The sequence below is a fragment of the Notolepis coatsorum genome (assembly GCF_963971535.1).
Source record: "Notolepis coatsorum genome assembly, chromosome: 16".
Lineage (NCBI taxonomy): Eukaryota > Metazoa > Chordata > Actinopteri > Aulopiformes > Paralepididae > Notolepis > Notolepis coatsorum.
In genome coordinates, this window is record NC_140180.1 from 90753755 (window position 1) to 90779229 (window position 25475).

Consider the following 25475-nt stretch of genomic DNA (forward strand, 5'->3'; position numbering starts at 1 on the left):
TATGTCCGCCTACTACAATCTCATGAGCTGTCTAACGCCTGTCCCGTCTCCCTGTCTTCCTATGACTTGCTGTCCTGGAGTGTTGACCGGAGTGTTGGACGTCCCGTGACGAAGGCCGGGAGATTGCGACCCCCTCTGCGTGCCCCCCTGTCTTCGGAGGTTTCGTAGTGGTGACCGGAGTGCCGGATGTCCCGCGATGATGTCGGGGAGTTCGCGACCCTCTCTGTGCCACCCCCCCCTTCCCCCTGTCTCCGGCTGTCCCTGAGCAACGACCGGAGTGTTGAATGTCCCGTGACTAAGACGGGGAGGACGTGACCCTCTTGCGCCGCCCCTGTGCTTCAAATAGATCCGCTATCAACTCTATCTTTAATTTTTCAAAATGTACAGTTGCTATTGCATGCACTCATCTGTGTTTCACCACACACATGAGTGCATGCTTACCAACTGTCCGTCTGCAACACTACTATCACCGACATCTAAGAAGGGAGATCCCCCCTTGAACGGCCCTTCTAAGGTTTCTCTCCTCCACATTGCCTGTGGAGCTTTTTTCCCTATTGTTAGGTTTTAGTGAGTTTTTCCTTACCTTCGCGTGGGGTATGTCTGGGAGTGCTTGCATTCTTTCATTTATTTGCATTCATCTAAAAAATGTTTGGACCCTATGGTGTTCTTGTTCTGTTCTTGACTTATTGTTATGTTGTCTTCTTGACTTGTTTAAAGAAGACCTGTACGGCCCATGGGGACATTAACGTGTGTTGTCGGGCCCTATAAATAAATTTGATTTGATTTGATTTGATTTGGTACACTGCCGGTACCAGCCCATACCAAGGAGCGGGAGGAGACTCGCCTAGGAGGCCTCTCCCCCAACGCTCGCCGATGTATCCACAGTCAGCGTCATACATTGGCACGCCTATGGTACCCGACTTCACCCAAGAGAACCGGGCCCAGTATACAGAACTCCGCATGTGTCTGGAGACCATGTTGGTGGATGTATTGGATGAACGCCACAAATACGCCATCCTACTGCAGCACTTAAAGGTGCCCCGCGCACATAATATAGCGCTCGCCTACGCGACTTCCACCACCCCATACACAGCAGCGCTGGTAGCATTGGACCAGAGGTATGGGCGCATATGGGATTACGTGTTCCAGGAGATCCGACACATCGACCGCTTACCCCCAGCAATAGACAATCGAGCACTGGACGACCTGTCCATCAGAGTGCAGTCCCTGGTAGGGATGTTGGGAGCGCAAAGAGAGAAGGGGAAGTATGAACTTTACGCCAACTCAAATGTGGAAAGGATCCTGGAGAAGCTGCCGCCCGCTCGTCAGGAGCGCTTTAGGCGGCAGAGGGACCACAGAGACCCGAATGGCCCCGAACCGAACCTCCTCGATCTAGCAGACTTCCTGGCGAGAGAAGTCAGCAGCCTACGGCTAGATACATTCGGACGGAGCACCCCTGGCTCCAGAGAAGGAACCAGACGACTAAATGATGGAAGAAGATCGGTGACTGTGATGCACCAATCGGAGTCAGTACCGAGCAGCAGGAGCCACAGTACCCCCTCCAGAACGGAGAAGTGGAAGATAGTGTGCCCCTACTGTGAGAAAGAACACTGGCTAGCGCAATGTGACTCCTTCCCCAAGCTGAACGCGGAGGAAGCAGGTCAATGGATAAAGTCCAACAAGCGCTGTTTTCGCTGTGCGCGCTCACACATGGCAGCCGAATGCCGCTTAAAGAAAAGGTGCACCAAGTGCGATGGAGCCCATCTGGACATACTTCACGACAGTAACAGACGGCGCCCTTCACCTGCACCATCCAGCCGCAAAGCGAGCGTCATGTACATCGATCCCGCCAGCAGCAGTGGAGCCCGAGTACTCCTAAAAGTAGTGCGTGTGACACTAAGCTACCAGAATAAAGTCCTGGACACTTACGCCGTCCTCGATGACGGGTCAGAGAAGACCCTGCTGCTCGCCTCCGCTGCGGCCCAGCTAGGGCTGCGGGGAAGCGAAACCCAAATGACAATTCGGACAATAAGACGAGATTTGAAGACGATAAAGGGCGAGAATGTCTCATTCTCTATCGCAGCAAGCGGCCAGCCTGAGCGACGGTACCAGATTGCAGACGCTTTCACCAGCCAAGAAATAGGACTGTCGCGGTACACATACCCCGTCGCCAAGCTGATGGAGAAATATGCACATCTGCGCAAGTTACCGATCCCGCTCATAGACAATGCTATGCCGACCCTGTTGATAGGCTCCGACCATGCAGACCTCATTGTCCCGATAGACCGGGTTCATACCGGACCCCGAGGCTGTCCTGCAGCAGTCGAGACCCGTTTGGGATGGACTCTCCAAGGCCCGCTCGCCAAATCTCTCAACCGAAGTACAGCCACTAGATGTCTCCACTCCCGAGTCACAGAGGGAGAAACCGCACTCCTGCAACACGTAGAGCGGCTATGGAGCTTGGAACAAATGCCCTTTAAGAATGGAAAGAAAGACATTCGCTCTAAAGATGACATTTACGCCATTCACCTCCTCGAGACAGGGACCAAGAGAGTCCCGGTCAACGGCGTGTTGAGATACGCCACGCCACTCCTGCGGCGAGAAGGAATGCCTACTTTCCACGCCAAGACAGACGCCATAGAACGGTACCTGCTGAACACGGAGCGGCGCTTAGCCAAGAACCCCGCCCAAGAGAGTGTAGACCGCGCTGAGATTGAGAAGCTCATCACAGCGGGACACGTCACAAAGATGGACATTAAAGAGGCTGACCAGACCACTGAATCGTGGTACGTGCCCCACCACAAGGTCCATCACAACGGTAAAGACCGCATAGTATTTAACTGCAGCTACCAGATCGGATCCCAAAATCTGAATAAAGAGTTACTGCCCGGTCCCACACTCGGCCCCTCCCTACTCGGCGTTCTACTCCGCTTCCGCCAGGAAAAGGTGGCCATCAGCGGGGACATTAAAGGAATGTTCCTGCAGGTGAGATTAGTAGAGGCGGACAAGCCCCTGTTACGGTTCCTATGGAGAGAGAAGCCAGGAGATGAGCACCCAGCCATCTACCAATGGGAAGTCCTCCCCTTCGGAACGACGTGCAGCCCCTGCTGTGCGACATTTGCACTACAGAAACATGTAGCAGAGGACCCAGCAGCGGACGGAGAGATCTACACAGCATTTGTCCTCGCCCGCTCGAGAATAGCCCCACGCAAGCAACAATCTATCCCACGTCTAGAGCTCTGCGCAGCCCTAGCCGGAGCGCACCTAGCCACGCTCATCCAACGTGAGCTCACCATACCGGTGTCTAGAACAATCCTGTGGTCAGATTCCACGACGGTACTCGCCTGGATCAAATCGGACTCATGCAAGTACAAAGTCTTCGTGGGAGTCAGAGTCACCGAGATTCAAGACTTAACCGAAGAGTTAACCGGAGAAACAGAGTGGCGCTACGTTGATACAAAACAGAACCCAGCTGACGTCATCACCCGGGGAATGCCCCTGGATGACCTCACCCGTCGCAATGTCTACAGTGACGGCCCCGCATTCCTAAGACTCCCGGAAGGACAGTGGCCCATGCCTATCCCGAGGGAAGCAAGTCCAGAGGAGGTGGAAATTAAGAAGTCTGTGTTCTGTGGATTGAGCACCGTAGCCTCCACCGACCCTAACATAAACGATTGCACGTCCATAGAGAGTGCACAACAAAGAACATTCCTGCGGTACCACCCGGAGTGCAAGTCCCCCGCTGATATGTCAGCAGCTAACTACGAGGAAGCAGAATTGCTTCTACTGCAGCGAGCCCAGAGAGACTCGTTCCCCGATGAATTGGCCTGTCTACAGGGAGGAAAGCCCGTCCCATCCGACAGCAGATTAATTCACCTGGCCCCCGAGAGCGACGCTCACACCCTCATCAGAGTGGGTGGTCGCCTACGCAGAGCCCCCAATCTACCGGATGACATTAAATACCCGATCGTATTGAACAGCCGACACAAGGTCACAGAGCTGATTATAAAGAAATACGATGAGGATGTACATCACGCAGGAGCAGAAAGAGTCTTCGCGGAAATCAGACGTCGTTACTGGATCCTACAAGGAAGAGAGGCGGTACGACGCTTCCAACGAACATGTCTAGACTGCCGCAAGTGGCGCGCGCAGCCCAGCATACCAAGGATGGCTGACCTTCCTCCATGTCGCCTCCGAATCGGTGACAAGCCATTCCACTCAACGGGTATGGACTGCTTTGGCCCGCTGCACATAAAGAAAGGAAGAGGAACCGAGAAGCGGTGGGGTATTGTATTCAAATGCATGACCACCAGAGCGATACACATCGAGCTTCTCCCGACCATGAGCACAGACTCATTCCTTATGGCCTTCCGTAGATTCATATCACGGAAAGGAAGACCGTCTACCCTATTGTCCGATCATGGGACAAACTTTAAAGGCGGCGAAAGAGAGCTGAGAGAGAGCTTCCAAGCTATGGGCCCAGAACTTAAGACCCACCTCGCTCCAGCACAGGTTGATTTCCAATTCAACCCCCCAAACGCACCCCACTTTGGTGGCACTTGGGAACGAGAAGTGCGCTCCATAAAGACAGCCCTGTACGCAGTACTTGGGGCCCAGACTGTGGCGGAAGAAGTCCTAATGACAGTCCTCACGGAGATTGAGGGAGTACTTAACTCGAAGCCCCTCGGATATGTCTCCAGTGATGTGGCGGATATCGACCCAGTTACCCCCAACACACTCCTGATGGGGCGGCTAGATCCCACATTACCCCAGACAATGTACCGGCCTGAAGAAGCGAACGGCCGACGAATGTGGAGGTACAGCCAAGTATTAGCCGACAAGTTTTGGAACAGTTTCCTACTGCACTACCTACCATCTCTACAGACCCGCCAGAAGTGGGTAAAGGAGAGGGACAATTTGACAGAAGGAACAGTCGTCATGATTATTGATCAATCACTGCCCAGAGCTATGTGGCCGGCCGGCCGCGTAAGCAAAGTGATCACCGGTGCCGACGGCAAGGTCCGAGCAGCTGAAGTGCTCGTCCAGGGTCGCACTTACACCTGTCCCGTGGCAAGGCTCATAGAACTGCCTCGACTCCCAGACACAATCGATGATGACCATGACCCTACAACCCTATGACTTTGTGAAGTTGACTGACCCCTACAGCAAACCCTTATGTGTAAATAGACAACGCGATTAATCTGTCTCCGTTTAACTGATTAGGTCTGGGACCTATTCAGGGGGTGGCTGTTGTGAAGGGCCAGATTAAACCGAATATATATATTTATTTATATATATATATTTAATTGTATTTGTATATTCTCTAATATTCCCTGATATCCCTTGTATATTCCTTGTACAATATGCATTGAATATCCATTCTAGCCTACTGAACATCCCATAATAGTCTCCATTCTACTATTGGTCGAGACCTTGGTGCCAGGCTGCCATACCCCTCAGACCCAGTTCAAACGTACCGCTCGACATGTACGAACAAGTCCTAGTTCCGCGTAGGAATTTGGCTACCGCACCACTAATGGGACTATTTGTTCATAGTGCGTATATATACTGCGCTACTAAAGTAGGACTTTCTTTTCAGTCCAGTTTCTTACCCTCCAATAGAGTCACAGACGTAAAGCCTCCCCGCGATGCCACGTGTGGGAGTAAGGCCAAGTTCGGCCTACCATCGGTATTGAGACATCGTGTATATTAATATTTGAATAGTCATATTTGGCACTATATCGTCGAGTTGGACGTAGTCTATTAAGCTAATAATAGTCTGTTAATATATAGTGCTTCGTGCGGTGAGAATACTACCGTAGTCAGTACCCCATCGTTTCGGGCAGAGAACTGGCTGCTTACCCAGGGTGGTTGACCCTATGTGAAGCTGCACCCGAGGAGCCCCAGAGCCGACGAGCGAGTGGACCTGTATACCGGATTATTCTACCGACGACAGCCCGCCTTCCCAGGCACGGATTATGCTTTGGATACTTTGATTATTCTATGGATAAAGACCCCCGACACTACCGTGTGTTGGAACCCCCCCCCCTGGAGAGGACGCAAGGTGAGGAGACGCTCTGCAAGACGAGGTCTCTCCACATCTCTCCCCCGTGGACCGGAGAGAGCCGGCCCACAAAGAGTCCACCTGCTTTCATCTGTGGTCCAAGGATCGCCGGCGCATTGAACGGCACTACAGTGGGTTCTCCTGGGATACCCTTGGCCGGACGAGGCAGCTGGATTCTACCCCCCCCCCCCTCCTACTCCTGTCGGCTTACAAGCGACCGGATTAACCCCCTCTAGTGTATCCAGCCTATAATCATTAAAGTATCATTGCTGTTATTCCTTAACTATTCCAGGTCGTATATTTACCACCTGCGCCTTCAGAGATTGGACATTATCTATTGATATACCGACGAATACTCCTTGCCATAAAAGTGCATACTATTTCAATTCATAAATGTAATTAAGTGATTAAGTGCTTATTCTACACATCATCGCTGTGTAGGAAATAAAGACCTGTTTCTAATTCGTACATTTGTGTTGGATCCGTTTCATCTACGTGGGAGTGTTCATGATAATATATTTATGCCGTGTACTGGGTGGCCGAATATTAAGTACAAAGGTAGTGGTAGTAAGTATCATATCTAGTAATACAGTCAGGGAATTGTACCCCTCAGTTACAGTCGGTATATCAATAGAGAATGTCCAATCTCTGAAGGCGCAGGTGGTACATATACGACCTGGAATAGTTTAAGGAATAACAGCAATGATACTTTAATGATTATATACTGGATACGCTAGGGGGGGTTAATCCGGTCGCTTGTAAGCCGACAGGAGTAGGAGGGGGGGGGGGGTAGAATCCGACTGCCTCATCCGGCCAAGGGTATCCCAGGTGAACCCACTGTAGTGCCGTTCAATGCGCCGGCGATCCTTGGACCACAGATGAAAGCAGGTGGACTCTTTGTGGGCCGGCGTCATCCGGTCCACGGAGGAGAGACGTGAAGCGACCTCGTCTTGCAGAGCGTCTCCTCACCTTGCGTCCTCTCCAGGGGGGGGGGGGGTTCCAACACACGGCAGTGTCGGGGGTCTTTATCCATGGAATAATCAAAGTATACAAAGCATAATCCGTGCCTGGGAAGGCGGGCTGTCGTCGGCAGAATAATCCGGTATACAGGTCCACTCGCTCGTCGGCTCTGGGGCTCCTCGGGTGCAGCTTCACGTGGGGTCAACCACCCTGGATAAGCAGCCAGTTCTCTGCCCGAAACGATGGGGTACTGACTACGGTAGTATTCTCACCGCACGAAGCACTATATATTAACAGACTATTATTAGCTTAATAGACTACGTCCAACTCGACGATATAGTGCCAAATATGACTATTCAAATATTAATATACACGATGTCTCAATACCGATGGTAGGCGAACTTGGCCTTACTCCCACACGTGGCGTCGCGGGGAGGCTTTACGTCTGTGACTCTATTGGAGGGTAAGAAACTGGACTGAAAAAGAAGTCCTACTTTAGTAGCGCAGTATATATACACACTATGAACAAATAGTCCCATTAGTGGTGCGGTAGTCAGATTCCTACGCGGAACTAGGACTTGTTCGTACATGTGGAGCGGTACGTTTGAACTGGGTCTGAGGGGTATGGCAGCCTGGCACCAAGGTCTCGACCAATAGTAGAATGGAGACTATTATGGGATGTTCAGTAGGCTAGAATGGATATTCAATGCATATTGTACAAGGAATATACAAGGGATATCAGGGAATATTAGAGAATATACAAATACAATTAAATATATATATATAAATAAATATATATATTCGGTTTAATCTGGCCCTTCACAACAGCCACCCCCTGATTGGTCCCAGACCTAATCAGTTAAACAGAGACAGATTAATCGCGTTGTCTATTTACACATAAGGGTTTGCTGTAGGGGTCAGTCAACTTCACAAAGTCATAGGGTTATAGGGTCATGGTCATCATCGATTGTGTCTGGGAGTCGGGGCAGTTCTATGAGCCTCGCCACGGGACGGGTGTAAGTGCGACCCTGGACGAGCACTTCAGCTGCTCGGACCTTGCCGTCGGCACCGGTGATCACTTTGCTTACGCGGCCGGCCGGCCACATAGCTCTGGGCAGTGATTGATCAATAATCATGACGACTGTTCCTTCTGTCAAATTGTCTCTCTCCTTTACCCACTTCTGGCGGGTCTGTAGAGACGGTAGGTAGTGCAGTAGGAAACTGCTCCAAAACCTGTCGGCTAACACTTGGCTGTACCTCCACATTCGTCGGCCGTTCGCTTCTTCAGGCCGGTACATTGTCTGGGGTAATGCAGGATCTAGCCGCCCCATCAGGAGTGTGTTGGGGGTAACTGGGTCGATATCCGCCACATCACTGGAGACATATCCGAGGGGCTTCGAGTTAAGTACTCCCTCAATCTCCGTGAGGACTGTCATTAGGACTTCTTCCGCCACAGTCTGGGCCCCAAGTACTGCGTACAGGGCTGTCTTTATGGAGCGCACTTCTCGTTCCCAAGTGCCACCGAAGTGGGGTGCGTTTGGGGGGTTGAATTGGAAATCAACCTGTGCTGGAGCGAGGTGGGTCTTAAGTTCTGGGCCCATAGCTTGGAAGCTCTCTCTCAGCTCTCTTTCGCCGCCTTTGAAGTTTGTCCCATGATCGGACAATAGGGTAGACAGTCTTCCTTTCCGTGATGTGAATCTACGGAAGGCCATAAGGAATGAGTCTGTGCTCATGGTCGGGAGAAGCTCGATGTGTATCGCTCTGGTGGTCATGCATTTGAATACAATACCCCACCGCTTCTCGGTTCCTCTTCCTTTCTTTATGTGCAGCGGGCCAAAGCAGTCCATACCCGTTGAGTGGAATGGCTTGTCACCGATTCGGAGGCGACATGGAGGAAGGTCAGCCATCCTTGGTATGCTGGGCTGCGCGCGCCACTTGCGGCAGTCTAGACATGTTCGCTGGAAGCGTCGTACCGCCTCTCTTCCTTGTAGGATCCAGTAACGACGTCTGATTTCCGCGAAGACTCTTTCTGCTCCTGCGTGATGTACATCCTCATCGTATTTCTTTATAATCAGCTCTGTGACCTTGTGTCGGCTGTTCAATACGATCGGGTATTTAATGTCATCCGGTAGATTGGGGGCTCTGCGTAGGCGACCACCCACTCTGATGAGGGTATGAGCGTCGCTCTCGGGGGCCAGATGAATTAATCTGCTGTCGGATGGGACGGGCTTTCCTCCCTGTAGACAGGCCAATTCATCGGGGAACGAGTCTCTCTGGGCTCGCTGCAGTAGAAGCAATTCTGCTTCCTCGTAGTTAGCTGCTGACATATCAGCGGGGGACTTGCACTCCGGGTGGTACCGCAGGAATGTTCTTTGTTGTGCACTCTCTATGGACGTGCAATCGTCTATGTTAGGGTCGGTGGAGGCTACGGTGCTCAATCCACAGAACACAGACTTCTTATTTTCCACCTCCTCTGGACTTGCTTCCCTCGGGATAGGCATGGGCCACTGTCCTTCCGGGAGTCTTAGGAATGCGGGGCCGTCACTGTAGACATTGCGACGGGTGAGGTCATCCAGGGGCATCCCCCGGGTGATGACGTCAGCTGGGTTCTGTTTTGTATCAACGTAGCGCCACTCTGTTTCTCCGGTTAACTCTTCGGTTAAGTCTTGAATCTCGGTGACTCTGACTCCCACGAAGACTTTGTACTTGCATGAGTCCGATTTGATCCAGGCGAGTACCGTCGTGGAATCTGACCACAGGATTGTTCTAGACACCAGTATGGTGAGCTCACGTTGGATGAGCGTGGCTAGGTGCGCTCCGGCTAGGGCTACGCTGTGTCGGACCTCTTCGTCCGCTGCTGGGTCCTCTGCTACATGTTTCTGTAGTGCAAATGTAGCACAGCAGGGGCTGCACGTCGTTCCGAAGGGGAGGACTTCCCATTGGTAGATGGCTGGGTGCTCATCTCCTGGCCTCTCTCTCCATAGGAACCGTAACAGGGGCTTGTCCGCCTCTACTAATCTCACCTGCAGGAACATTCCTTTAATGTCCCCGCTGATGGCCACCTTTTCCTGGCGGAAGCGGAGTAGAACGCCGAGTAGGGAGGGGCCGAGTGTGGGACCGGGCAGTAACTCTTTATTCAGATTTTGGGATCCGATCTGGTAGCTGCAGTTAAATACTATGCAGTCTTTACCGTTGTGATGGACCTTGTGGTGAGGCACGTACCACGATTCAGTGGTCTGGTCAGCCTCTTTAATGTCCATCTTTGTGACGTGTCCCGCTGTGATGAGCTTCTCAATCTCAGCGCGGTATACACTCTCTTGGGCGGGGTTCTTGGCTAAGCGCCGCTCCGTGTTCAGCAGGTACCGTTCTGTGGCGTCTGTCTTGGCGTGGAAAGTAGGCATTCCTTCTCGCCGCAGGAGTGGCGTGGCGTATATCAACACGCCGTTGACCGGGACTCTCTTGGTCCCTGTCTCGAGGAGGTGAATGGCGTAAATGTCATCTTTAGAGCGAATGTCTTTCTTTCCGTTCTTAAAGGGCATTTGTTCCAAGGTCCATAGCCGCTCTACGTGTTGCAGGAGTGTGGTTTCTCCCTCTGTGACTCGGGAGTGGAGACATCTAGTGGCTGTACTTCGGTTGAGAGATTTGGCGAGCGGGCCTTGGAGAGTCCATCCCAAACGGGTCTCGACTGCTGCAGGACAGCCTCGGGGTCCGGTATGAACCCGGTCTATCGGGACAATGAGGTCTGCATGGTCGGAGCCTATCAACAGGGTCGGCATAGCATTGTCTATGAGCGGGATCGGTAACTTGCGCAGATGTGCATATTTCTCCATCAGCTTGGCGACGGGGTATGTGTACCGCGACAGTCCTATTTCTTGGCTGGTGAAAGCGTCTGTAATCTGGTACCGTCGCTCAGGCTGGCCGCTTGCTGCGATAGAGAATGAGACATTCTCGCCCTTTATCGTCTTCAAATCTCGTCTTATTGTCCGAATTGTCATTTGGGTTTCGCTTCCCCGCAGCCCTAGCTGGGCCGCAGCGGAGGCGAGCAGCAGGGTCTTCTCTGACCCGTCATCGAGGACGGCGTAAGTGTCCAGGACTTTATTCTGGTAGCTTAGTGTCACACTCACTACTTTTAGGAGTACTCGGGCTCCACTGCTGCTGGCGGGATCGATGTACATGACGCTCGCTTTGCTGCTGGATGGTGCGGGTGAAGGGCGCCGTCTGTTACTGTCGTGAAGTATGTCCAGATGGGCTCCATCGCACTTGGTGCACCTTTTCTTTAAGCGGCATTCGGCTGCCATGTGTGAGCGCGCACAGCGAAAACAGCGCTTGTTGGACTTTATCCATTGACTTGCTTCCTCCGCGTTCAGCTTGGGGAAGGAGTCACATTGCGCTAGCCAGTGTTCTTTCTCACAGTAGGGGCACACTATCTTCCACTTCTCCGTTCTGGAGGGGGTACTGTGGCTCCTGCTGCTCGGTACTGACTCCGATTGGTGCATCACAGTCACCGATCTTCTTCCATCATTTAGTCGTCTGGTTCCTTCTCTGGAGCCAGGGGTGCTCCGTCCGAATGTATCTAGCCGTAGGCTGCTGACTTCTCTCGCCAGGAAGTCCGCTAGATCGAGGAGGTTCGGTTCGGGGCCATTCGGGTCTCGGTGGTCCCTCTGTCGCCTAAAACGCTCCTGTCGAGCGGGCGGCAGCTTCTCCAAGATCCTTTCCACATTTGAGTTGGCGTAAAGTTCATGCCTCCCCTTCTCTCTCTGCGCTCCCAACATCCCTACCAGGGACTGCACTCTGATGGACAGGTCGTCCAGTGCTCGATTGTCTATTGCTGGGGGTAAGCGGTCGATGTGTCGGATCTCCTGGATCACGTAATCCCATATGCGCCCATACCTCCTGTCCAATGCTACCAGCGCTGCTGTGTATGGGGTGGTGGAAGTCGCGTAGGCGAGCGCTATATTATGTGCGCGGGGTACCTTTAAGTGCTTCAGTAGGATGGCGTATTTGTGGCGTTCATCCAATACATCCACCAACATGGTCTCCAGACACATGCGGAGTTCCGTATACTGGGCCCGGTTCTCTTGGGTGAAGTCGGGTACCATAGGCGGGCCAATGTATGACGCTGACTGTGGATACATCGGCGAGCGTTGGGGGAGAGGCCTCCTAGGCGAGTCTCCTCCCGCTCCTTGGTATGGGCTGGTACCGGCAGTGTACCATGGCCCGCTTGTCCAGGTGCTGTTCCTCGGTGCGGGTCGTGCGTCGTGCTCACCCGTGTATAGAGTCGGGGGTCTGTAGCGCAGCTCCGCGGGAGTATAGCCTGGGCTGTACCGGACCTCCTGGTCCGGTAGAGTACTGTGCTGTCGTCGGGCGTGGTTCTCCTCCTCTTCCTCTTCGTCTTCAGTTAGGTCATCCAGTGCTTGTAGTCTCTGGTTTAGCCTCTCCACAGGATATGCTGCTCCTTCCCGGTTGCTAGGTCTCGCTTGGACCGGTGGGGGGAGGTGGTCTGTGGGGGGTATAGACCTCGTCTGTTGGTCAAGTTCAGGGTTGTTTACTCGGCTAGGGGATGCCGCCCTGGAGGTGTGTCTAGACGAGTTCCTGGAGCCTCTGGCGGAGGGAGAGGGTGTTGTCCGTCTGATCAGCTGTTCTATTAGTTGCGCTTGCTGTCTGTCGCGCTCTGCGTCCCGTAGAGCACCAGCAGCTGCTCGCTGGCTGTCTGCTCGGTCTCGGGCCACATTCTCTTCTCTCTGAATGCGTCTTAGTTCTAGACGTATATGCTCTTCTTCGCTCCGCTGCTGGATCTGCAGTCGGTCGCGTTCAGCAGCGGCGTTCAGGCTGATGAGGAAGGCCTGCTGTAGGGTCCTCTCTGCCTCGCTGGGAGAAGGCGGTTGTATAGGGGAGCCTTCCCTCGGGGTACTCCTTGCGGAGCCTTGGAGCTCTATCTCCACGGTGCTCTCCCCGTCTTCTTCCGTGCCGAGTTCTCTCTCGGTAGCGTTGTATTCCTCCCGGGACTCATCGGGGACTACTTCTTCAGTACTGGCGGGGTGTGAAGTCATGTCTGGTTCCCACTGGTCCCCACCGTGAACTTGGTCAGTTACATTAGAGCCCGTAGGGGCCTCTATGGTCGGGGTAGTCTGGGCGTTGGGGTTAGACATACTTTTACTTTCTAGTTTTACCGCGTTTACTGTTAGTAGAAGACTAGGTTGTTGACTGACAGCGTAAGCCTCTAAGTACTGAGGGAGCCGTCGTTCGCGCTGCGGGCGTTGGTTAGGAGGATCGTTTCGTGGAGTGTTCATCATAGGCCATTTCAATATTAATAACACTATATTAATATTACACTAATTACCCATCCGGCTCGAAGGACCAATTGTAACTGAGGGGTACAATTCCCTGACTGTATTACTAGATATGATACTTACTACCACTACCTTTGTACTTAATATTCGGCCACCCAGTACACGGCATAAATATATTATGATGAACACTGTCACGTAGATGAAACGGATCCAACACAAATGTACGAATTAGAAATAGGTCTTTATTTCTACACAGCGATGGTGTGTAGAGCAAGCACTTAATCAAATCAATCACATTTATGAATGGAAATTAGTATGCACTTTTATGGCAAGAGTATTCGTCGGTATATCAATAGAGAATGTCCAATCTCTGAAGGCGCAGGTGGTACATATACGACCTGGAATAGTTTAAGGAATAACAGCAATGATACTTTAATGATTATATACTGGATACGCTAGGGGGGGTTAATCCGGTCGCTTGTAAGCCGACAGGAGTAGGAGGGGGGGGGGGGTAGAATCCGGCTGCCTCATCCGGCCAAGGGTATCCCAGGTGAACCCACTGTAGTGCCGTTCAATGCGCCGGCGATCCTTGGACCACAGATGAAAGCAGGTGGACTCTTTGTGGGCCGGCGTCATCCGGTCCACGGAGGAGAGACGTGAAGCGACCTCGTCTTGCAGAGCGTCTCCTCACCTTGCGTCCTCTCCAGGGGGGGGGGGTTCCAACACACGGCAGTGTCGGGGGTCTTTATCCATGGAATAATCAAAGTATACAAAGCATAATCCGTGCCTGGGAAGGCGGGCTGTCGTCGGCAGAATAATCCGGTATACAGGTCCACTCGCTCGTCGGCTCTGGGGCTCCTCGGGTGTAGCTTCACGTGGGGTCAACCACCCTGGATAAGCAGCCAGTTCTCTGCCCGAAACGATGGGGTACTGACTACGGTAGTATTCTCACCGCACGAAGCACTATATATTAACAGACTATTATTAGCTTAATAGACTACGTCCAACTCGACGATATAGTGCCAAATATGACTATTCAAATATTAATATACACGATGTCTCAATACCGATGGTAGGCGAACTTGGCCTTACTCCCACACGTGGCGTCGCGGGGAGGCTTTACGTCTGTGACTCTATTGGAGGGTAAGAAACTGGACTGAAAAAGAAGTCCTACTTTAGTAGCGCAGTATATATACGCACTATGAACAAATAGTCCCATTAGTGGTGCGGTAGTCAGATTCCTACGCGGAACTAGGACTTGTTCGTACATGTGGAGCGGTACGTTTGAACTGGGTCTGAGGGGTATGGCAGCCTGGCACCAAGGTCTCGACCAATAGTAGAATGGAGACTATTATGGGATGTTCAGTAGGCTAGAATGGATATTCAATGCATATTGTACAAGGAATATACAAGGGATATCAGGGAATATTAGAGAATATACAAATACAATTAAATATATATATATAAATAAATATATATATTCGGTTTAATCTGGCCCTTCACAACACACGTGTTTATGCATTAAGTGAGGACGACGGACCTAGCTAGTCACATTAGCCCAGCATGATGAGCATAGGTTCCATGGAAGAGAGCCAGATGCAGTGGTCAGCTGTTTGTGAATATGGACACGCAGTTCTTCATTCAGACCCTAGTCACAAAGCCTCTCACAGTGGGAGTACTGTTCTGGAGTCAGCTTCACTCCGTAAGATTGAGTAAGGTCGTGAAGACGAGTGTTCCTGGTCACTGACCCAGATCAGTGCTACTGCTCTGAGAAGCTTTGTGAATGCAGGCCCTGAAATCACTGAACGATTGTGTCCCAGATGAGGAACAGACAGACAGACGGACGGACAGACAGACAGACAGACAGACAGACAGACAGACAGACAGACAAACAGACAGACAAACAGACAGACAGACAGACAGACAGACAGACAGACAGACAGACAGACAGACAGACAGACAGACAGACAGACAGACAGACAGACAGACAGGCAGGCAGACATACAGACAGACAGACAGCCAGACATACAGACAGACAGACAGACAGACAGACAGACAGACAGACAGACAGACAGACAGACAGACAGACAGACAGACAGACAGACAGACAGACAGATAGACAGACAGACAGACAGACAGACAGACTGACTGACAGACAGACAGACAGAGAGACTGACAGACAGACAGACAGACATACAGACAGACAGACAGACAGACAGACAGACAGACAGACAGACAGACAGACAGACAGACAGACAGACAGACAGACAGACAGACAGACAGACATACAGACATACAGACAGACAGACAGACAGTCAGACAGACAGACAGACAGACAGACAGACAGACAGACAGACAGACAGAGAGACAGACAGACAGACAGACAGACAGACAGACAGACAGACAGACAGACAGACAGACAGACAGTTTGTGACAGAGCGAGGAAGTGGTGGACCTTACAGTTTCCTTCCTGTAGATGGTGAGGACACAGTGGAGAGTGTTCCTGTAGCCGTGTCCAGCCTGCAACCGAGTCTGCAGAGCAAACAATGGAACGTCAGCATTTACCTTTAAAATTGAGCATCTGGATTCACAAAGCAAGAAAGGAGAAGAAAGATAGAACAGTGATTTTCAACCTTTTTCACGTGTGACACCAAAAATAGAGGAATGTCTTTTTTCACAACCAGATGGTCTGTTGCTTCCCTTGGACAAACGTTGAAAGCAACAGCTGTGATTGGAGGATCAAGAAAAGAGGGTGGGGTTTGAGATAGATTCTTAGATATTTTATCTATAATTGGATGCCTTAGATGATTTATAGTCCATGATCATCCATAAGTGAAATCCAGCATCCAATTTATTTAGAGGTGAGAAGTCAAAATTAGACTGGTATAGTCCTTTACAATCCCAATATCAATCTTTTAATCGCAAAACGTTATTTGTAGCGCGCCTCCCGTCCTGCAGGTGTCTCTAGTCTGCCTTGAGCTGAGTCTCTGCTGAACTACTATGAAAGCTCAGTTGACTCTTTTCACAACAATAGCGGGCACACTTGAACACCAACACCATCAAGGTATTGAATAGAATGTGATCAAATCAAAATCTAATCGGAACCTTGTGAATCGAAATTTAATCGAATCTGGTAATCAGTGCCGATACCAAATACCTATACATCTACGAATAAGCTAGTGACTGCAACCATATGGTATGATATTTAACCCTTTCACTACCACACTACCAAATTGGTTAACCCTTTCACTGTGACAATACAGAAGGTTAACCCTTTCACTGACACAACAAAGGGTTAAAGTACGTCTCCAAAAAGAATGGAAGCCTGAAACCTGGAAGGACACCAGGAAGGTGGTGTTGACAAGCGGACAACAGGGACATTAGTGGTCTCTAGTTTACTTGTAGATTACCTGATATGGAGGTAAGACTGCTGAAAAAACTATAGTGAAATATCCCTTAAGTACCTCCAAAGGTAAATAAAATGGTAAATGGCTGCATTTATATATAGCGTTTTTATCCAAAGCGCTTTAAAATTTGTTCCTCACATTTGACCCATTCACTCACACATTCACACAATGATGGCAGAGGCAACTATGCAAGGTGCCAACCTGCACATCGGGAGCAATTAGGGGTTAAGTGTCTTGCTCAAGGACACTTCACCATGCTGCCCGGGAGGAGAGGGAATCGAACCGCTCTACCTCCTTAGCCACTGTCGCCCCTAGTTACCACGGCGCAGGCTCACATGTGGCATCAACAGCTATTCAAGAGTCCTGACGTCAACAAACAGGCCTCTTTTATGTAACAACTTGTAAACACGACAACACAAGTGAATCAATCTGGCAGGGCTATTGTGTATGGTAAGACTTGCTAAATGGACTGCATTTATGTAGCACTTTTATCCAAAGTGCTTTACAACGTATGCCTCACATTCACTCACACACAGACGGCGGAGGCAACCATGCAAGGTGCCAACCTGCTCATCGGGAGCAGTTAGGGGTTAAGTGTCTTGCTCAAGGACATTTTGACACGCTGTCGGGAGGAGGCAGAATCAAACCGGGAACTTTCTGATTACCAGATGACCACTCTACCTCCTGAGCCACTGTTGCCCCCAGTTACTAGTTGAAAGTCTGATTTTACCTTTACTGTGTCCAGAGGATGGCCCACCACCACGCTGGATGCTCCTGTAGAGAGAGAGAGAAAGAGAGAGTGACTATTAAAAGTCTCCCATGCCGTACCTAACTAGACTACTCAACTCCCATACCCCATAACTTGGTTGTCACTAAATGGCCAAATGGTTTCGTCGTTGCAACTTGGCCAACAATGCCGGAGCTCATCATAACCATAATAATAACTGTTCTGAAGGATCAGATTAAACCGAATATATATATTTATTTATATATATATATTTAATTGTATTTGTATATCCCCTGATATCCCTTGTATATTCCTTGTACAATATGCATTGAATATCCCTTCTAGTCTACTGAACATCCCATAATAGTCTCCATTCTATCATTGGACGAGACCTTGGTGCCAGGTCGCCATACCCCTCAGACCAGGTTCAATCGTACCGCTCAACATGTATGGACAAGTCCTAGTTCCGCGTAGGAATATGTCTACCGCACCACTAATGGTACTATTTGTTCATAGTGCGTATATATACTGCGCTATTAAAGTAGAGCTTTCTTTTAGTCCAGTTCCTTACCCTCCAACAGAGTGACAGATGCAAAAGCCTCCCCGCGAACCACGTGTGGGCAGTAAGGCCAATTCGGCCCAGTATCGGCATTGAGACATCGTGTATATTAATATTTGAATAGTCATATTTGGCACTATATCGTCGAGTTGGACGTATTCTATTAAGCTAATAATAGTCTATTCATATGTAGTGCCTCGTGCGGTAAGAGTTCTATAGTAATCAGCACCCCCATCGTTTCGGGCATCAGCTGGACGCTTATCCAGGGTGGTTGACCCCACGTGAAGCTGCACCCGAGGAGCTCCAGGCCAAAGAGCGAGTGGACCTGTATATTGGATTATTCTACCGACGACGGCTAGCCTTCCCCGGCTTGGATTATGCTTTGAGTACTTTGATTATTCTATGGATAAAGGCCAACACTGCGGTGTGTTGGAAATACCCCCCCCGGAGAGGACGACAGGTGAGAAGACGCTCTACACGACGAGGTCGCCTCACGTCTCTCCATCGTGGACCGGAGGACGCCGGCCACAGAGAGTCCAACTGCTTTCATCTGTGGATCGAGGATCGCTGGGCACCGGGTCGCACGACTGTGGGCTCTCCCAGGATACCCTCGGCCAGACGGGATACAGCCAGACTCTACCCCCCCCCCCTCCAGCTGTCCTACAAGCAGTCGGAACCTTCCCCTAGTGTATCCAGCTATATAATCATTCAAGTATCATTGCTATTGTTCCCTAAATATTCCAGGTTGTATATTTGCTTCCTGCGCAATCAGAGATTGGACATTCGATATTGATCTACCTACGAATACTCATTTGCCATAAAAGTGCATACTATTTCAAATCATAAATGTAATTAAGTGATCGTTGTACATACCCTTTGCTATGTATTATTATTAAACGCAGACTTTCGACTTGGTACATTTGTGTTGGATCCGTTTCATCAGGTGGGAGTGTTTATCATAATTATTTATACCTAGTACTGGGTGGCCAGAGTCTAAAGTACAAGAGGTAGTGGTAGTAAGTATCATATCTAACAATACAGTCAGGGAATTGTACCCCTCAGTTACAATAACCAATTTTTTTTGTTTATAAACCTAACCCTTACCTTTAACCCTGACCTTAACCTCGTGGAGAGGTCTCACCCTAACCTAAAACAGAGATGAAAACTAATATTTCTGTGATAAATGATAAAGGATATAGCAACCTTTTTCCCCTTTGCAGCTCTACTGTTTAGTGACAATCCTATACTGTATGCTGAGCTCATTCATGTCTTATGTCATTTATGTTATTTATCATGTACTAGAGTATTTTGTTTAATCTCCCATTCCATGACATGTCCACAGTTGTATTGTACACTAAAAAGCCCCAAAGCCTCTAAATAATAACAATATAACAATAACAACATCCTGGGCTGGACAGGTAAGCGCTGTCCAAACTTAAAGCAACCCAGAGTGTCTAGTGATTGTAGTATTAGTAACAAACTCACCCATACATCAAATCTGACTAGGAAACAGTTCAACCCTGCATGGCTATTCATAGTATCATCCCAAAAATAAACCAAACACCCTTTAACAGACTCCTGATGAATTGAAAATGGGGGACCCTGATGTAAACAAGACGAAAGTCTTTCTCTGGTCTGCATCCCCTTAACAATTGTGTGTATTGAGCTGTACTGTATTGTACCCATTCTGCAATCTGTTAATAAAGTTTTCAATCAATCAATCAATCAATCAATCAAAACTGTATCTCCTGGTTTCATGAAAACCCTCCATCTTCTGCCTTAAAGGCATACTAAGTCATTGCAGCCAGTAATGTTACTAGAGCATTTAATTATCAATAATAATTAAACAAATATATATATTTGTATATATATATATAGTATATATATTGTATATATATATATATATTATATATAATAATAATAATAATAATAATAATAATAATAATAATAATAATAATAATAATAATAATAATAATAATAATAATAATAATAATAATAATAGCAATAATAATAATAATAATAGAGTTTACAAAGCACTTCACAAAGTACAAAAAAGACAAAATATATATAACAATAAACCATCACAATTGCAATAAAAGGGAGTAAAGGGGAAAATGACAAAAGAAAGCTAGAAATATTGCATGAAGCAATTAAAACGAAATCCAAGACTGGCATGTTTATAAACACCTCTTTCTACGTGTTTATTTATGTATTTATTTGGAAACAGAAACAAAAAATATCCTGAAGAATTTGGTAACTAAAAACTTTTTTTTTTAATTGAAAAAGAGTATTCTAGTGCACAAAACAGATGAATGATGTAATCAGCATGCAGCATCCATTTAGTTCAGTGAGTTCACCATACGTAATAGTCTATGCAAAACTCCAACAACTTATATAGGCCATTCATTGTAAAACCCTGCTGCATTCCACAGTTGAATTGTTTCTGCAAGTATACGCCCATAGTGGCCATGCCCGTGATTGCTTTCGAATACCGTTATTTTACAGAGGAACTAATGGAATTGGTTTTGTACAGTATCCAATTATGCTGCAACAACTTCATCCTACATGTTAGAATATTGCATTTTTTTGCATGAGGACAGCAGTGGGAAACAGAGAGCAGAGGTGGAGGAGGGGGAGTCATCAGGATTATCTGAGGGGCCATTGTTTACTTTAGAACATGGTCCCAGGGGCACACGGCGCCTCACTGAATATAATGACACATTTCTGCATGGCCGTATGGATGGGATGGGATAATAATATCGATAACTCACCGCCGATCCATCCCGCAATGAAATCATCAATATGAAACCCAGTCCTTTTTGATGCAGCAGCCAGTTCCTTGGTGGTCATAATAATTCAATGCACTCTACTGCTCTCTGTGTGTCCAAACTCTGTCCAATTTAAAGTATCTTCATTGAGCCAACGGTATATATTCACACAAAATGCAGCAGTGAAGAGAAATGTTAACGGGTTTTGTGTATCTGAAACGAAGTGGGCGGGAGAGAAACGCAACGAGAGAGGTGCCAGATAAGTTATCCCGACCAATCCAAGTGGAGGATTTCAGTCTCTGGCAGTTATGCGACAGAGTTGGTCCCCTTCCAAAACACAAGCAGCAGCGTTCAGCAGCCAGCCTATGGGACAGAGCATGGAAATGAGCCATGAGGACATTATAGTAAACAAGAATGACATCGCGGATTCAAAAGTCTTCCCATGAAATATAGAGGGATTATTTCATTCTTAGACTATTGATGATTACACTCTTATTATTACACTCTTTATATCTATAAAAAGGTTATTATAAAGGCATGTCTATATAATCGAACCATGCTCTAAATGGTAGGCTATATATTTTGGCCTCTGGCATAGAGTTCATGAAACAAAATGATTTATCAATGCCTGATCATGTGTCTTCATAACTGCTGAATTGTTTATTTCTCCTGGAGAGATTCCTTGCTTCAGGGGTCCTCCATGGGGGCCCTTTATGTATGATGAGTTAACCCTTTCACTACCACACTACCAAAGGCTTATCCCTTTCACTGCGACAATACAGACGGTATTACCACTAACAATGTCCCAAGCGTCCTTAACCCTTTCACTGCCACACGACAAAGGATTAACCCTTTCACAATCACACTGCAGAAGGTTAAACTTTCACTACCACACTGACACTACAGACGGTTAACCATCTAGTGAACGGTTAACCTTCTGTAGTGTGGCAGTGAAAGGGTTAAGGACACTTGGGTTGTTAGTGGTGCAACAAAGACACACATAGCCCCACCCTCTGAGACCCTGCAGATAGCAGAACAGCCCCTGCAAACTTGATGGAAAACTACCAGGAAAAAAACAAGTGGCACGTGCAGGGCTATACACACCTCACCCTTTAACAGACAAATCATTTCTAGTAAGTTTAAGTTTATTTGGATCCCCATTAGCCACAGCAGTGCTAATGCACAGCAGGTCCATAACACGTAAAATACAGTTACAGACTTTATACACTCACAAACATTCACATAATAATAACTTGGACAGACACAACATATACATATACATATAGAGTGAGAAATTAGGGGTTAAAGGCCAAGTTGAAAAGGTGGGTTTTGAGCAGTTTTTTAAACGAGTCCATAGTTGGGGCGGTGCGGAGTTCTGCGGGGAGGGAGTTCCAGAGGGTGGGAGCTGCCACACTGAAAGCTCTGTCCCCGAACGTCCGCAATCTGGTTCGGGGGATGGAGAGCTGACCAGTGTCCGTGGATCGCAGGGACCGTGACGGAGTGTAGGGGTGGAGGAGGTCAATGAGGTAGTAGGTACTGAGGTGCCAGAGCGTGAAGGGATTTGTAGGTGAGCAGGAGGGTTTTGTAGGTGATGCGGGATTTGATGGGGAGCCAGTGGAGGTGGATGAGGGTGGGGGTGATGTGCTGCCAGGGTTCAGTGCGGGTTAGAACCCTGGCAGCTTAATTTTGAACGTACTGGAGCCTGTCCAGGGTTTTGTTTGGGACCCCGGACAGGACCCCGTTGCAGTAGTCCAGGCGGGGGGAGGTGACGAAGGCGTGGATGAGGGTCTCAGCTGTGGTGTCGGAAAGTGATGGTCAGAGTCTGGAGATGTTTCTGAGGTGGAAGAAGGCGGATTTGGTGAGGGAACTGACATGGGAGTCCAGGATAACGCCCAGGTTGCGGACCTTAGGGGATGGGCAGATGGAGCAGACGTCTATGTTGAGGGTGAGATCCCCAACCTTCCGGAGGCATGCATGGCATACAGACAAATTAAAACAACAATACATACTCCTAATCAAATTCATAATATACAATACAACAATACATACTCCTAATCAATTCATAATACAATACAGCATACTATACAATTTAGCTTTTTCATACATTATCTATGTTTATATCAACAAATTATTCAATCTTCTAATAATTTATCCATATCAGACACTTAGTAGATGCTTCAAAATTAATAAAATGAATGTTAATGAATGTCACATTGAAAGCGTAAATGTATCTGCAACAAGCTCTATATGAAATCAATATCCAGGTAAATGTGTTGTGATTAATATATTAAAGACATGTATGTACTGTGGTTTGTCATCCAGAGTGTATTGTTATCTTGCGGATATACACATAACAATAGCAGACCTCTAGGTTAACCCTTTTCACTACCACACTACCAAAGGGGTAACCCTTTCACTGCGACAATACAGAAGGTTAACCCTTTCACTGCCACACTACCAAATGGTTAACCCTGTCACTGCCACGCTACAGACGGTTATCTGTAGTGTGTGTGGTAGTGAAAGGTTAACCTGCTGTAGTGTGGCAGTGAAAGGGTTAAACATTTGGTAGTGTGGCAGTGAAAGGGTTAAACACACCCACTGTATGTACCAAACAGATATGGAGGTGGACCCAAGTGCAGACGGGAGACAGATGACGACTGAAAACCCATCAACACTGGGTATATTTAATCAAATCAAATCAAATCAAATGTATCTGTAAAGCCCGAAATCACAAGGTAGAGCAGGAGTGGCTGCTCACCTGTTGCATATCACTGTGTGTGCACAGGGTAAATCTAAAGTTAAACACACACACACACACACACACACACACACACACACACACACACACACACACACACACACACACACACGCACACGCGCACACGCACACACACACACACACACACACACACACACACACACACACACACACACACACACACACACACACACACACACACACACACACACACACACACACACACACACACACACACCCCCCGCTCTGGCTTGTTCTCTTCAACCACCCTCTTCAATAAATAAACTGGTCTGCTGTGACTCCATCTCCGCCCGCGCCTCTGTGTCAGGAAGCCTGTAGCAGCAGCAGCATGGTCTAGTGCTACACACTGTGTTACATAGTGTGTAGGCCAAGGCTCAAGCCTCAACGGTGCATATCATATGTTTTTGTATCGTATTACGGAGAGACTCGAGCAGCTCACACCCGTCAGGTCACTGGTCTCAGTGTGGGTTCATCTCCGTTGACCTCCGAGGGATCTCGTGCCGTCAGCTGGGATCGTGTTATCTCAGGCTCCCGGACAGTACGACTCCTGGTCCTGGATCTGCTGTAGGGATGGCTCTTGGGAAAGAAGTGCTGAAGACAGCAGGACATGCCATGACTCCTGGTCCTGGATCTGCTGTATAGGGATGGCTCTTGGGAAAGAAGTGCTGAAGACAGCAGGACATGCCATGACTCCTGGTCCTGGATCTGCTGTAGGGATGGCTCTTGGGAAAGAAGTGCTGAAGACAGCAGGACATGCCACGCCTAAATCCAAACATGTGTGCATGTGTTTGGGAAGTGACACACTGTAGTACTATATTAGCAGTATGACATAGTTAGTGGTCATACCGCAATACCGCATAGCAGTGTTGTAGTACTCGAGTTCAGGACTCTGACTCGAGTCTGAGTCCTGGGCTGATTTTCAGGACTCGTGACTCGACTTGGACTTGAGCACTGATGACTCGGACTTGGACTTGCACTCGAGCATTGGCTGCATTCGGACTCGGACGGTGCAGACTTGGACTCGGACTTGTTAATTGATAAATAAAGTTATTTATTTGTTTTTATTTTTGTAATGGGCCCTAATCATTTGGCATAAGATATTGATGGCTAGTGCGTTTGTTTGGCTATTGTGTCACAAAGAAAATAAACTCCCTCTGAAATGGTGACCGCTGTGTCATTAATGTAGACCTTTTTTTATTTGTATGTCAGCTTTTTGACTGCCAGAGTGGAGTGGACTCAACCTTGATGACTTGGACTCGGACTCGGACTAGGCCGGGTAATGGGGACTCAACTCAGACTCGACTCTGGCTTCTCTTTGGTGACTCGGACTTGGACTGAAACACTGGGGACACGAGACTCAACTCAGACTTGAGATTTAGTGACTCGACTACAACACTGCCGCATAGCATGTTGTGTCATTTCATTTCACATCACCGTCCATGTATGTGTTTATTTAAGTGGTGTATAAAGTACTTGAAAGTCATACTTGAGTAAGAGTAAAGATGTCTTACTTGAAAGTGACTCCAGTTGAAGTCACTTGAGAAGAAGTCTTAAAGTAGCTACATAAATGTAGTTACATATCAAATGTATTCATCTGGTGTTGAAAACAGCCAGAAAATTGTTTTTTATCCTCTCCAGACTTTATTAAACGTATAAACGTTAAACGTCCTGGATCAAATGTATAAAAGTATTAGAAAGCAATTGCTTGACGTAACTTGATGCACTAACAAAGCAACCTGCCAACAGTTTCTATACAGTATATACAATAGCGATGAACGGTGTCTGTGTTTTGTACCCAAAGTAATGCGTGACTGACAAAAGTACCCGGATGTACAGTATGTCAAGGCTGTATCAAAGAACCCTCGCATTAGGACCATGTAAACTAAGGACTCCTTCCCAAAGATTATTATTCGATTCACTG

General features: G+C 48.3%; 1 protein-coding gene across 1 annotated transcript in view; it reads right to left on the reverse strand.

Annotated features, from left to right (window-relative positions):
* slc25a48 (solute carrier family 25 member 48) overlaps positions 1 to 20857 on the reverse strand; it is a gene marked incomplete at its 5' end in the record, with an annotated part of 44146 nt that extends 23289 nt beyond the window's left edge. Inside the window, 3 exons of the mRNA XM_084332126.1 lie at positions 15775 to 15846; positions 17452 to 17495; positions 20779 to 20857. Of these exons, the coding sequence (XP_084188252.1) occupies positions 15775 to 15846; positions 17452 to 17495; positions 20779 to 20857 (195 nt within the window). The remainder of the gene's footprint in view (positions 1 to 15774; positions 15847 to 17451; positions 17496 to 20778) is intronic.
* Between the last annotated feature and the right edge of the window lie 4618 nt (positions 20858 to 25475).